This window comes from Coffea eugenioides, chromosome 3 (assembly GCF_003713205.1).
Source record: "Coffea eugenioides isolate CCC68of chromosome 3, Ceug_1.0, whole genome shotgun sequence".
Lineage (NCBI taxonomy): Eukaryota > Viridiplantae > Streptophyta > Magnoliopsida > Gentianales > Rubiaceae > Coffea > Coffea eugenioides.
The window spans coordinates 5,594,766-5,608,981 of NC_040037.1; the positions used below are offsets into that span (position 1 = coordinate 5,594,766).

The window sequence follows — 14,216 nt, forward strand, 5'->3', positions numbered from 1 at the left end:
TTCCACGGAAAATATTTTACTTCCAACCAAACAGACCCTAATTCAACTTTGATTCGAGTCGATAGCAGCCTTAAAATAATTATGGCGTCGTTAAATTGCCAACAAGGTATTAGTAGTAAACAATTAGTGGAAAGTTTTGCACTATTTGGCTTGGACAATTCTCCATAAAACGAGTATACGTCGTCGTTTTCCACCGGGTTGTGGAAACTAAGAAACCTCGTGCCTAAACCCCTTGTCAATCGTGGGCTTCAGTTTCTGAGAATTGCCTCCGGCCGGCAGCTTCTTCTTCAACTCTCCAACTAAGGTAACCAAAATCAAGAACCCAATCTCCTAATTTTCTTCCTTTAGCAGAATGCACTCATCTGATTCTCGTTAATCCATAAAATCTGTAAAATTCAGTGCTCGTATCCATTACGAAGATGAAAAAATTGTTGAACTTATCTGTTACCCTTTCTTTCTGCCTTTCCTTTTTCTTTTAAATTCTCTCTTGAACTAACTCCTTCTCGGTTATTCTCAAAATCCCTGCTTTGATCCTTCCATGTTTAAAAATCCAAACTTGCTATTCTCTTTGTAAATTTTTTGTAGACTAATTTAAGAAAGAAAAACCACGGCGTAAAAGCTTCAATTTTTATTTTGGGAATAATTCACCTTATCTTTGGTTGCGGATAATTACAACCCTGGTGCAAAGTAAACATTTTGGTGGCATTATGAATATTATTTTTTTAGGGGTTGCAATATTTATGGTTCATGTAGTTAAAGTAATTTTTTTTTCTATTTTTTTGGGATGATTAAAGGTGGGGACAACTGATGGAAATACCACGTAGCTTGGCCCCTGATGTCCAAATTCCAGAGCCTATAGAATACAAAGACGATGCTTCTGAAGTGGAGAACCTAAAAAATCAAGTTGATGAAATCTTTGTGAAGGTTGATCAGGTAAAGTAAGGCGGTAATTGGGATATTAATGTTGTTTGATTTAAGAAACTTCTATCCTGTTTGTGATGTTGGCTTGCTTGCATTTGTAAAACGAGACTGATGATTTTAACTATCTACTTATTTTTTGTCTTTTTTATGAACAATTTTAAACTTCATTTGTGTATACAAAGCTTGTCTTGATGTATACGCAGGAATCTTCTGTAGCTTATTTCAGAGCAGAGTCATTCTATTGAAGTTCTAGAAAAAGACAGGAATGTGATGCCAAATATTGTGTTTGTGATTCATCTGTTCTTTTGTTGTATCAGTCATCCTTCCAAGTGATAATTTAGGAGAATTGTAATAAGCGCTTATGACTGTTGGTGTTGTTGATGGATGATAACGTTCCTTTGGCATGTAATGAATATGATTTCAGCTTGAAGTTTTTGAGTTTTTTGATTTAATTTTGCAGCTTGAGCAAAGATTGAATGAAGTTGAGCAGTTCTATACAATTGCAAGTAGAAAGCAACGAAGTGCGAGTACCCCAAAAAGTTTGTCAGCTCTGAAGGATAAAGACAAGGAGAAGCAAGTTGCTAGCTTTAAGAAACGACAGCAAGATGCAGCACGTAGGGAAGCAGCTGCTGCCAAAAGAATGCAGGAACTTATGCGCCAATTCCACACAATATTACGTCAGGTGATAAAAGGTTTATTTGCATGTGTTCCTGTTGTTGGACAATATATTGGATCCGGTTTCATTCTGTGCTTATTGTTGTTGCCCCCCCCCCCCCCTTCTTCTCTCTTTTATTGAAATTTTCATGAAAAGTATGATGTACTTCCTTTTGCTTTTTGAAAGTTTTTCATATTATTTTTTCTTGACAAAGATTTTTACTCGGTCTTGGTAACACACAACTGAAGTGATACTGCAGCAAATAATTTAGAATGAATTGGTGGAGAGATTTTCTAACAGGCATTTCAAGGTTGTAGGAATATACTATGGTGTCCAGTTGTGATTTTTCATCTTCTTTTCTAATTTATGAATGATATTATTGCTGAGCTGAAAAATATTCTCTTAACTATTCACAAAGATGTTTGCAAAAGCTGCAAATAATTATTTCTCGTCAGTCGGATATTGCGCCTTCAAATGTTGGAGAAGATAAGGTGTTACTGAACATGGAATGCATTATGGTTTCAAATTTGTAGAGTTTTCTGTTTGAATTGGCCTTACTTAAATAAAGAAAAGAAATCTTATTTTTTTTTTCTAATATTGGTATCTATAGGACCTAAATTTTAATAAGATTAATATATATGCTTCAATCTTAATTTGAAAGAAACTATTGTTTCTTTTGTCATTTTTAGTTGTTAAGATTATTAAGAAGTTAGCTAAAAAACATGACATGAGCACACGAGCACCATTGTATTTGTTCTTACATGCTGCATATCATATTGTTAACTTTTGCAGGTTACAGTAAAGTATCACTAAGTTGATTTGTTGGCTTGTCAGATCACCCAGCACAAGTGGGCAGGACCTTTCATGCAGCCAGTGGATGTTGAAGGTCTTGGATTGCATGACTATTTTGATGTAATGGTTTTGATCTTTCTACATTTTACCATGATGTTATAAATGCAGCCTAGCCAACTCAATCTCTCTCTCAGCATTGTGTACAAATGCATGTGTGCAAATATGCGTACAGTCAGGCTCACTCCCATGCAGAAGAGACCCTTGATTTGAAACTTGTTTACCCTTTTTATTTCTGGGAGAAATAGTAGAAAAGGTGTTTTCTTTTGAAGTTTGGTCATCTGTTTCCCTTTGGATTAACTTGTTACAAATGCAATGGTTTCTTTAGTCCTTTGTGTTTATGTTGTAATTCAGTTATTTTGCTTCATTTTTTTGTCTTTCCAACATTCCAGGTAATTGAGAAGCCCATGGACTTCAGCACAGTTAAAAGTAAAATGGAGGCCAAGGATGGTAATGGATATAAAAATGTGCGGGAGATATGTGCTGATGTTCGATTAATATTTAAGAATGCAATGAAATATAATGAAGAAAGGGTTGATGAGCATGTAATGGCCAAAACTTTGTTGGGAAAATTTGAGGAGAAATGGCTGCAATTGTTGCCTAAAGTTCATGAAGAGGTATGAAACAAATCGAAAATTTAATTGCCTTACTCTATTAATCAGAAAAGTGTTTAGTGCTACAAAAGTCAAATACTTGTGGTTAACTTTTTGGGGTTATTGAATATCACATAATCAAGTTTCCACAGCAAACAATCATATCTCAATTTTGAGGCCTCAGGTTAATTTTCAAAATTGCAACCTTGTAGGAGAAGAGGCGGAAAGAGGAGGAAGCAGAGGCTCAATTGGATATACAGCTTGCTCAGGAGGCTGCACATGCCAAAATGGCTAAGGATTTGAGTATTGAGGTAAGTAGCATTCTATTGGGAAGCGTTCTAAGAAAGACTACTGCCTCAGTTTGATCTCAATTTTCTATTTTGCATTCTAATTAATTTGGAAAAGTACTGGAAATTTTTGACAGTTGTATTTTGATGTCCAGCTTGACGATGTGGATGCGCATCTTGAAGAACTCAGGGAACTTGTACTTCAGAATTGCAGGTTTGTTATTTATAACGCAGCTCTTTCAACAAAGCTTTTAACTTTCTTTCTTCTTTTTATAATAATAATAATAATAAAAACCTGCTTTTCGTGGCTTCTGTTTTGGTCTGCTTGTGATACATGGCATGATTTTTTAATAAAGGAGTTCATGAATGTTTGACCCAGCAATTTGTTATAGATTTGCAGGGTACTGACTTAGAGCTGTTAATCGAGCCGAGTCGAGCCGAGTATTTGGCTGCCGAGCTCGACTCGAGTTTAATTCGAGCCGAGCTCGACTCGAGCTCGTTAGGAAAACGAGCTTTAAAATGTGTTCGAACTCGGCTCGTTAAATGTACATGTGGCTCGAGCTCGACTCGTTTATCACAAACGAGCTCGAGCTCGAGCTCGTGCAAATTAACCTTAATAAAAACCTATAATTTTAATTTTTATAATTTTGATTTCTAAAATGACAAATATGCCCTTCATTAAGGAGCTCTAACGAGCTACTCGAGTATCAAACGAGCCGAGCTTACTCGGCACGTTAACTAAACGAGCATGTTTCGAGCTCGAGCTCGACTCGTTAACCAAAATTAACGAGCCGAGCTCGAGCCTTAACGAGTCGAGCTCTAACGAGCTCTAACGAGCTTTCGAGCTACTCGATTGACTTAACGGCTCTAGGTACTGTGCATATATTACTATTTTGAAATTCAATAACTTTGGGATATTTTGTTACTAAACTTTGGATGGCATTTCCAGAAAGATGACAACTGAAGAGAAGAGAAGACTGGGGGCTGCACTCACCCAATTATCTCCTGAAGATCTCAACAAAGCCTTGTTGATAGTTGCTCAAAATGATCCGAATTTTCAAGCAGCAGCTGACGAAGTGTTTCTTGACATGGATGCTCAGGTATTAAGTTCTGCTTAACTATTTTTGTCTGCTTTCATCTTTTTGTATCCCTGACAGTAGTTCTTCTAAGGTAACTTGGGTTTTGGCTTCTTTTGCAGAGTGAATCAACATTGTGGAAGCTGAAGTTATTTGTGAAAGATACTTTGCAGGTAGGAAAAAGTCCAGCATGTGTGGGAGGAACAACCAACAATATGAACAATACTAGCAACTACCAAAACAACAATAACAAACGTAAGAGAGAGATTTGTGTTGCCCTGGCTAAAACTTCCCATAAAAAGACCAAAAAACTCTCTATTTAGTGCAGGATAATGGTACAGATAGTTATACCCTAGGACTGGCTCCTTTTTTGCCTTTTTTTTTTCTAGTGTAAGTGGGAAGTCTCTACCCCGAGACCTCTCACTCACAGTCCCTCCCCCAGCTGGCTCTATTTAGTTGCAAGTCTTTATGAATATGGTTCTACTGTAGAGAGAGAATTATTTCCATTTGAAGTGACTGGTTTGTCTTCTCCAAGTAGACACGAAATTCAATTCTACTGTATAGTTTAGTTCTTTCGCAGAGATCATTGAGCAAGATTCTGCTAGACAACATGGTTTCACCAAATGCATCCATGTATTATATTTCATATGCTGATAATGACTATTGTGCTCTCAATTATGTCTTCTTCTACATTTCTCCTTGATTTTCCTTGAGATAAAGAACAGTGGTGCTTTTTAAACTAGAGTTATATTGTCAGTTCAATATTTAGTGGGTATGTGATATATAGCTTCTAGCAAAATAATTTGTGCACCTGATAGTAATATTTCCCTTTTCCAACAATGATGGAAAATGCCCTCATCGGCAGATTCCTGCTGCTGTGGAACTAACGACAATGAAGAGCCTTTAAGTTGTAACTACTACACTCTTTTGATGCTACATCCTGCATCCATCTTCTTGGCCTTAATTTCTTGATTTATGAGAATAACGAAGAATCTTGTAGCTGCTTTGCTGCAGGGTTTGCTCTGTTTACTGGTTTCTAGAATTTTTTTCTTGAAATGAAGTGGGTGGGAGCTTGAGGAAGAGTTTGAAAGAGAATATTGAATGCCGGTGATGATCTTGGATTCTTGATTCTTTATTTTAAAATGTTAAAGAAAGGAGGTAACAGAAACCGTTTGGTCCAGTTGCTAATCATAGAGGGAAATATAATGTGTACTAATATCGCATTCTTTGTAGTTTGTAGCTCCCTAGCTTTATCCCTCAAACAGGAGCAGTTAGTGAAAGACTGGCAAAACTTTGTCTCAAGAGTAATACTTGTAATCGTAGAGAGAAGGGTGGGCAAAGAGATAAACATGATACATTTTTAACCGTGCAGGAGTAATCATTATAAATAAACTTGAAGATCCAATTTCCACTAAAATTTTGGGGATGGAACCTTGCCTCTTAACGTACGGCAACACCTATTCAGCAAGTTAACACAATTATAAAATGTACTCTCTAATTTGTAATTAGGGCCGCAAACGAGCCGAGTCGAGTCGAGTTTTACTGTTTTGGCCTTATCGAGTCGAGCCTTGACTTAATTTCATCGAACTCGAGCTCGAGCTCGAGCTCGACGAGCTGGTAATTTTCAAGCTCGAGCTCGAGCTCAAAAAAAAATAAAAAATAAAAATTTTATTTTTAAAAAAATAAAAAAAATAATATTTTTTCTTAATAAATAATAAAATATTAAGGATATTTATGTAATTTTACTATTAAAAATAAAAATAAAAATAAATATATATATATATATATACTCGAGCTCGCGAGCCTGACGAACTTAATGTTTTGAACTCGAGCTCGAACTCGACTCTGGCTCGACCAGATCGAGCTCGAGTCGACTCCTATTTGTAATCTATATACAATCACTTTCCCATAATATTCTTCCATTTTCTGTTTTCATTCTTTTTTTTCTGTGGTTTAAACTGTTTTTTCCCCTCAAGAAGTACCAGAACCCTAGAGATTGGAAAGTGGTAGTCCTAGTAGAAACCTTCAAAATAAATTTGTGTTTGGATGGAAGATTATTTGAAATATTGTTTGGGATAATTATTATGACACTTCTATGATTTAATGTATGCGAGATAAAAAGATAGTTGTAACATAAAAAAAAAATTTGATTGAAAAGCGTGTTTCTGATGCAAGCAAATAATTTATTTTTGCAAATAATGCCCATCCAAGAGCAGAGAGCAGAGCAATATAAATATGCTCTTGGAGGAAGTTATGCACAACTGATAATGAACAAGAAAGATTAGATTCTGGACTTAATGCATGAGTTGAAGAAATACGAAAGGAATAAAGTTGATAGGAATTGGGATTGCTTAAACTCGAAGCAAAGGTTTAGAATCACGATTAACTTAATTAATTTTATAATCTATGTACCGAATGTCTATAGCCTATAAAGCTGTAGAGATGTATTTTTGCTGATCATGCCTAAACCTCTTTGAGCCTTAATTTCGACAATCACAGATGGCCGAGCCCATTGTATCATTTCTTTTGGAAACGATCGGGCATTTGTTGATTGAAGAGGGAAAGTTCTTAAGTGGGGTGACTGAAGAGGCTAAGCAGCTTCATTCAGAGCTAAAGATGATGCGGGCACTATTAAAAGATGCTGACGAAAAGCGACATGAGGCTGAAGTTGTTAAAGAGTGGGTTTCACAGAGCAAAGATCTAGCTTATGAAGCTGAAAACATGCTTGAAACTCACGCTTTCAGGCTTGCATCAAGACAGATGGCAAGAGGTACTAGGAATGTCATTCGTAGATACACTTGTATCGTGAATGAATGTTATATTCGTCATAAAGTTGGATTAGAGATTCAAAATCTCAATGCCAGAGTCTCTAATCTGAGAAGATCTTTTCAAGAATATGGAATAAGGGCTGCAACAGAAAGAGAAGAATCAAGCTCTCGGCAGCAACAATTGAGGATGACATATTCCTATGTTGCTGATGATGAAGATTTTGTTGGATTGGAACACGACATCGAGAAGCTAATGCAGGTCCTGGTGAATGAAGCTGAGTTCTCTGGCTCCTGTGGAGTTGTTTCCATTTGTGGCATGGGAGGTTCAGGAAAGACAACTCTTGCACGAAAGCTATACAACCATTCTAATGCAAAGCATCATTTTGATAGTTTTGCGTGGGTTTGTATATCCCAACAATGGCAAACAAGAGAGATCTTGCAAGGAATCTTGGTTAGCTTCTTCCCAGAAAGAAGAAGGGAGATTGAGAAGTGGAGAGATGATGAGATGGTTGGGGAACTTCTTCGATTCCAGCAGAACAGAAAATGCCTCGTAGTTCTTGATGACATCTGGTCGACTGATGCATGGGAATGCATCAAAGTTGCATTTCCAATCAGAAATAAGGGCAAGATATTGCTCACAAGTCGTAACAAAGATGTAGCAATGCGCATTGGTCCAAATGGTTTCCACCACGAATCAAGACTGTTAACCGATGCTGAAAGCTGGGAGCTGCTCCAAAGAAAGGCATTGAGAGACAGACCTATCCAAGGTTTGTTATATCCTGTTACTCCAACTATAAACTGTAAAGTTTGTTTACAATCCTGCATCATGCCATTAGGAGCATAAATTTCCTGACCTGTCTACACCACCATGTCCAGATAAAGGGATTCAGTGAAAATTATCATAATTTGGAAATAGTAGCCATACGGTTCATATTATTGAACAATGTATAATTGGTCAAACTTTGTGTGAACAACATAAGTATTCAATATGGTTCATGTTATTCAACAATCATGGACCAATTGACTGAAATGAATATCTACAACATTCATCTAATTCATGTTGCTGACCTTTAAGATCGAATATTGATCGCGTACATAGATTTACATATTGGAAGCACATTGAATCTTAACTTTGTTTTAAAATTCAGATGACAAGCAATTCCTTGAGTTTGCTTTTCCCTCTAGATTATTACCAGTTTTTGACCTTGCTGGTTTTCATCTCTGTATTACAGAGACCTTAGGTTCTCTGAAGTGTACAGTTTTGTTATGTCCCCATCAAATAGAAGTTCGGTTTAGGCAAAAATGAAAAAAAGAAATGCTATAGAAAATATCAATTAAGTTGTCCTTAAACCACAAAGCCCTTTTTAAATACATCCACTTATTAGAGAAATTATGTTTTCCCTGCCACTTCTTGAGCTGAAAAATATGAAGAGTGATAAAATCTAGTACATGGTCATAAGGACAAAAACATAGACAGGTTTCCATAATCTTTTAGAAAAATAGAATTGATTGCTCTATTTAATTGGCTAGATGAAATCTGGTTGAACGTTCCGAGGTATGCCTTCGAAAATGTAATCCATGACTAATTTACACTACAACCAATGCTTTACAGGAGATGGAGATGTTCACGACTTTGAAGTGTTAGGCCAACAAATGGTTAAATTTTGCGGAGGTCTTCCTTTAGCTGTGGTCGTTCTAGGAGGAATTCTTGCAACAAAACACAGCTTCAATGAGTGGAATGTAGTTTACAGAAATATCAAGTCCTTCCTAGCAAAAGGAGAAAGCATCGAACATCAAGGAAAAGTGCACAAGATTTTGGGTCTAAGTTACGATAACTTGCCATACAAATTAAAGCCTTGTTTCCTTTACTTAAGTGCATTCTATGAAGATGAAGAAGTGCCCATAGAGAGGTTATATCAGTTGTGGATGGCTGAAGGGATGGTCTCTGCAGAAGACCAAATGGGGGAGGAATCAATGATGGACATTGCTGAAAGCTACTTGGGAGAGTTGGCCAAACGATGTATAGTCCAGGTTCAACAGGTGACGGTAGCAGATGGGGAGACACTGCGAAGCCCTAGAAAGTTTTGGTCATGTCACCTTCATGACCTCATGAGAGACTTCTGCATAGCAAAGGCAAGAGAAGAAAATTTTTTGAAGGTCTTTGGTTATCAACATGGGAATGAAGTCGAGTTGGCCGGCTCCACTTCATCATCAACCGGTAACATTCACAGACACGTGATTTATTTGGGTGACCAGGATGCTTCCAAGTATGCTCAGGAAGGGGAAACAACGAAGCATCTTCGAACGCTTCTGTTTTGTGCCACGAAACATGGAAGTATGACAGCACAATTGGCAGAGTCCCAAATGAATATGTTCAAGATGCTAAGATCTTTGACAATTCAAGGCGTCAACAGTCCAGGCCTAGAAAACAGTAAAAATAGTCCCAAGTTACCGATAGGTCATCTCATTCACTTGAGATACCTGAGTTTGAGAAGTTCCAAATTTGTCATGTCGCCCTCGTCCATAAGCCGCCTGGAACACTTGGAAACTCTTGATTTATCTAATGCCAAAATAGTATGGACGAGAAATGTGCCATTAAGGATGCTGCGACTGAGGTACCTATATCTTCCTCATGATATCTCTGTGCAAATATATGCCTCAAGTAACCTTGAAATCTTAGAAGGCGCCAACCTTGGAAAAGTTGTAATAAATTTCTCTGAGTCTATTAATCTTCAGGAGCTACGTGAATATAGGGGAGAATTGGAAGGTATAGAAGAAATCATCAACTGCGTATCACATTCACACAAGCTAAATCATGCAAGTATCTGGACTCCAGTTATCCCTAAATTTTTCGGCCTAGAAAAGGGATTAGCACTTCTGAGGCAATTGTTCCGCAGCAATCTCCAATGTCTACGGCTAGAAGGACCTTTAGGAAAGTTACCTGAGTATGAATCCAACTTCTTCGGAAACCTATTGGAACTGCAGTTAAGAGAATCCAGGCTTGAAGAAGATCCCATGGCGATACTGGAGAAACTCCCAAACTTAAAAACACTCAAGTTCTGCAACCATTCCTTTAATGGAAAAGAAATGACTTGCCATTCGAGGGGATTTCCTCAGCTCAGGTTTCTTCTGCTCCATCATTTGCATCAGTTAGAGAAGTGGACGGTGGAGGAAGGAGGCATGGCTAATCTTTCTTGTCTCTATATTTGCGACTGTGAACGCTTACCAATGATTCCAGAGGGATTGAGGTTTATTAAACCACTCAAAGAATTGGTGATTCAAGGAATGCCTGGTGAATTTCTGAACAGGGTTCGATTGGTGGATGGTCAGAAAGGAGAGGATTTTGACAAAATTTGCCACATTCCTTCAATAAGGATCGATGAGCCTCCACTTCTTGAAGCAACATTCCTCGTTCTCCCGGTCGTAATGCTGTTTGCCTTTCATTCTGTGATGTAATATTTTTGCGTGCTCTTCTAGCTTTGATTGTTCTCATTTATCTCTATTTCAGCTTATTTTCAGGCTAGTACCAGGGCCTTCTACTGAGGGGACAGTGTTCTGCTTAATTATGTATTGCTGCATAGATTTAATTATATAATACGGGGGATATGATATTTGGTTGTTTTATTCCTCTAATCTTTGGACATTGGAGTTTGATATCTAATTTTTAAGCTCAATCTTTAACACAGTGTTAAATTGTCAACCTAATTTGATTCGAACGTGATTTGGTTCAAAATATTATGATAAATACATCAAGAAGACCTGGAACTAGTGAATTTAATAATTGAAACTGGGAAAAGGAATGAAAGCTAGAAAAAAAAGGTAAAATCTGTGATATTCATGTATTAAACAAAAAAGAAGGAAAATTTGTCAATTAGGTCCCTCACATTCTCAAAAAAAAAAAAAAAATTAGTTTTTCACATTCAAAATCAGCTAAAATAATCCCTCAGGTATTAAAAAAAAATCAGCCAAATTTTCCTTTGAAAAGATTTTAACCACAAAGCCCTGGTTAATTTATTGACCTTTTTAGACGGATTAATGCTGTTCCTAGAACTTCCTAAACTGAAAAGTACGAATAGCCCAAGTCATAGTACTACAACCCGGGGCATAATGACAACAGTCTCGAAAGGCTTCCATATAGAGTCTTTCAGAAAAATGAAGAAGATAATAATAAGGTTTGTTTGAATTGTAAGTTATTTGGGATATTTCTACTTTAGCACTTTTTGTGATGTGATGTATGTGAGATAAAAAGGTGTATTGGAAATTGTAATGATGATGTAAGCAAATAAAATCGGGGAAATAATGCTCAATCCAAACAAACCTGAACCCATCTGGGATTTGATGATCTTTCTAGGTATGCCTTCTCAAATGTGAGCCATGAGTAATTATAGCAACTTTAACTACCCTTTTCTTCACAGGAAGGGAAGATATGCATTAACTGGAAATGTTAGGCAAAGAAATGACTGAATTTTGTAGAGGTCTTCCATTAGCTGTTGTCGTTCTTGGAGGAATTCTCGCAACTAAAGACAGCTTCAAAGAGTGGAATGTGGTGCACAGAAATATCAAGTCTTACTGACCAGCATCAAGGAGAAGTGCAAAAGATTTTGGCTTTAAGTTACAATGACTTCCCCTATAAACTGAAGCCATGTTTTCGTTACTTGGGTGGATTCTCTGAAGATGAAGATATAAAAGCAGCGATACTGCATCATTTGGAGATAGCCGAAGGAATGATTTTTGCTGAAGATCGAAATGGGGACGAATCGCTGATGGATGTTTGGATAACATCCACGTGAAGATAACATACAGTGAGTATCAATCCAAGGGAAAGTTTGGATCATGTCACCTTCACGACCTCATGAGAGACTTGTGTCTGGCGAAGGCAAGTGAAGAAAATTTCTTACAGGTCATAGATTATCACCATAGGAATGAAATTGCTGATTAATTTGCTAGGTTCCAGTTCTTCGTCAATAGCTAAAATTCATCGACGACTCTTTATTTATTTCGGTGATCAGGGTGCCCAAAAGTATGCTCCCCCTGCAAGGGAAGTAACTGAGCATCTACGAACACTTTCAATTCGTGCTATAGATACGGTATGGTCATTTGAGGACACAATTGGCAGAGTTCCAAATGGAAAGGTTCAAGATGCTTAGATCTTTTGACAATCCAAGGCCTGGAAAACATCAAAGTCAACAGTAGCATCCCGTATGATGTTTTTAAGTTACCAATAGGTAAGCTTATTCACATGAGATATATACCTGAGTTTGAGAGTTTCTAAATTGGTCATTGAGGATGCTGCGATTGATCTATCTATATCTTCCTTCCAGTGGCAAATCTATGCCTCAACAAATCTTGAGATATTAGAGGGTAGTGGCCCTGGAAAATTTGTTAGAGACATTTCTGAGTTAGTTAACTAATCTTGAGGAGGTGCATGCATGGATGGAAGACGTAAAAGCTGTAGAAGAAATGATCAACTGGCATATCACATTCCAACAAGCTAAATCATGTAGCTCCTGATGTTGAGATTCCCAAATTCTTCGGCCTAGGAAAGGGAACAGCACTTCTAAGTTCTAACTTGAGGCAATTATTCGACAGCAATCTCCAATGAGTATGATTCCCACTTCGTCAGAAACCTTTTGGACCTGAAAGGTTCTAACAATACTAGAGAAGCTTCCAAACTTACAAGGGCTCAGGTTTAAATGGGACAGTGTTTTCGTGGGAAAAGAAATGAAATGGTTTGCCATTCAACTGGTTTTCCATGGCTCAGCGATTTGCCTCTGTCCCGAGGGATTGAGGTTCATTGAACCACTCAAAAAAGTGTTGGCAATCCGCGGAATGCCTGAAGAAATTCAGAACAGGGTTCGAGGAGAGGATTTCGACAAAATCTGCCACAATATTCCTTCAGTAAGGATCCTTCCACCTCTAAATCGTATTTTGATGCAGATACGTCTTGAAGAAAAGCTTAAATTCTGGAAGCCTTTCATTCAGTGATGTAATTTTTCTCCGTCTTCTTCTCTATTTCCCATTTTATTCTTGTTTAACTCCATTTTTTAGCTTCATTTCAGAATAAATAGTGAGTACTAACTTTTTTATCATTTTCCTGCTCCTTCCTTCCTACTCGAATCCACAAAACCAAAATGTACTACGAAACGATCGCAGCATTCCTGTGATGAATGGTTGTTCTAGGTTGATTATTTTACTTGATTATAAATTATGATTTCCAATAATTAGTTTTTATGATATTCTCGAATTTCACGTGTTGGCAACGTATCCTGGGCTGTGACAAGAATTTTGGTCTATAATTGTGAATCCCTTCTTCAATACAGCCTTACTAGTATATTGTTGTGAATATCACAAACTTGAGCCAAAGGAGTAACATCACAGAAACTGCAATACAACTATGAAAACATTATTAATTCTACCGAGTTTAAAATTACAAACAAAAAATAATACTACATAAAAACTACAAAAGAAGAAAAAAAAAAAACAAAGAACATCCATAAAATCAATTCGTCTAGCCACCCAAAAAAAAAAAAAAAACAAAACTGAGAAAGGATAGCAGCTTAAATGAGATGGCATTATTAAACAATTCAGAGTTGAAACCATCGAGCCAGCTCCGTAGGATTGACTACACCAGGAATGTGGTTCCCATCACTCTTCAACAAGCTCGCCACCTCAGCGTAACTCTGGCTACGCAGCTTATTCGGCTCGGCTTCAGGTTTATTTCTCCAGCTCCTCTCCACCTTCCTCGAGTGAGAGCCAGCTGACTGAACAGGCGCGGCCTGGGCTCTAGCCGGGTCAAACTTCTGACCCAACAGAGTCCCTTCCGTTAGAAACTCGTAAGCCATGTAACCAGCTAGAAGCCGATTATTATGCAAAGCTGATGATTCCGAACCTCCTAACGACGTCGTTGGATTTAAATTATTAACAGCCGTCGCTTCAGCTGACGATTTTCTGGTTGATGGGAAAGGGCTAGGATGCTCCCCCCTCTCTTTACGCTTTCGGTCGCTCAAACTCATCTCAGCCGTCCGGATTAATCAGAACACCAAAACAATTAGTCGGAGGACTATAAA

General features: G+C 37.5%; 3 protein-coding genes across 4 annotated transcripts; 2 read left to right on the top strand and 1 right to left on the bottom strand.

Moving 5' to 3' along the window:
• The first annotated feature begins 211 nt into the window (after window positions 1-211).
• Window positions 212-5,065, top strand: LOC113765227 (transcription factor GTE6-like). Of its 2 annotated transcripts, none has more exons than XM_027309329.1 (9): window positions 212-304; window positions 795-933; window positions 1,382-1,603; window positions 2,411-2,488; window positions 2,818-3,042; window positions 3,231-3,329; window positions 3,443-3,519; window positions 4,255-4,405; window positions 4,504-5,065. In XM_027309329.1, the coding sequence occupies exons 2-9, from the start codon at window positions 808-810 to the stop codon at window positions 4,702-4,704; spliced, it is 1,179 nt and encodes a 392-aa protein (XP_027165130.1). In that variant the 5' UTR covers window positions 212-304; window positions 795-807; the 3' UTR covers window positions 4,705-5,065. The 2 variants fall into 2 exon arrangements, with proteins under 2 accessions (XP_027165130.1, XP_027165131.1); XM_027309330.1 differs by having other exon boundaries at window positions 3,461-3,519.
• A 2,682-nt stretch (window positions 5,066-7,747) lies between these two features.
• Window positions 7,748-10,735, top strand: LOC113766869 (probable disease resistance protein RF9). Its single transcript, XM_027311031.1, has 2 exons — window positions 7,748-7,916; window positions 8,762-10,735. Exons 1-2 carry the CDS (start codon window positions 7,811-7,813, stop codon window positions 10,603-10,605), a joined length of 1,950 nt encoding a protein of 649 aa, XP_027166832.1. The 5' UTR covers window positions 7,748-7,810; the 3' UTR covers window positions 10,606-10,735.
• Window positions 10,736-13,733: 2,998 nt separating this feature from the next.
• Window positions 13,734-14,162, bottom strand: LOC113765838. Its single transcript, XM_027310084.1, has one exon. It carries the CDS (start codon window positions 14,160-14,162, stop codon window positions 13,734-13,736), a length of 429 nt encoding a protein of 142 aa, XP_027165885.1.
• Between the last annotated feature and the right edge of the window lie 54 nt (window positions 14,163-14,216).

Excerpts from the sequence above, each read along its gene's own strand:
- LOC113765227 (XM_027309329.1), top strand. The coding sequence starts at position 808 with ATGGAAATACCACGTAGCTTGGCCCCTGATGTCCAAATTCCAGAGCCT. Across the intron at positions 2,489-2,817 it reads GATTGCATGACTATTTTGAT|GTAATTGAGAAGCCCATGGA; the intron begins GTAATGGTTTTG and ends CCAACATTCCAG. Across the intron at positions 3,520-4,254 it reads CTTGTACTTCAGAATTGCAG|AAAGATGACAACTGAAGAGA; the intron begins GTTTGTTATTTA and ends TGGCATTTCCAG.
- LOC113766869 (XM_027311031.1), top strand. The coding sequence starts at position 7,811 with ATGCGCATTGGTCCAAATGGTTTCCACCACGAATCAAGACTGTTAACC. Across the intron at positions 7,917-8,761 it reads GAGAGACAGACCTATCCAAG|GAGATGGAGATGTTCACGAC; the intron begins GTTTGTTATATC and ends AATGCTTTACAG.
- LOC113765838 (XM_027310084.1), bottom strand. The coding sequence starts at position 14,162 with ATGAGTTTGAGCGACCGAAAGCGTAAAGAGAGGGGGGAGCATCCTAGC.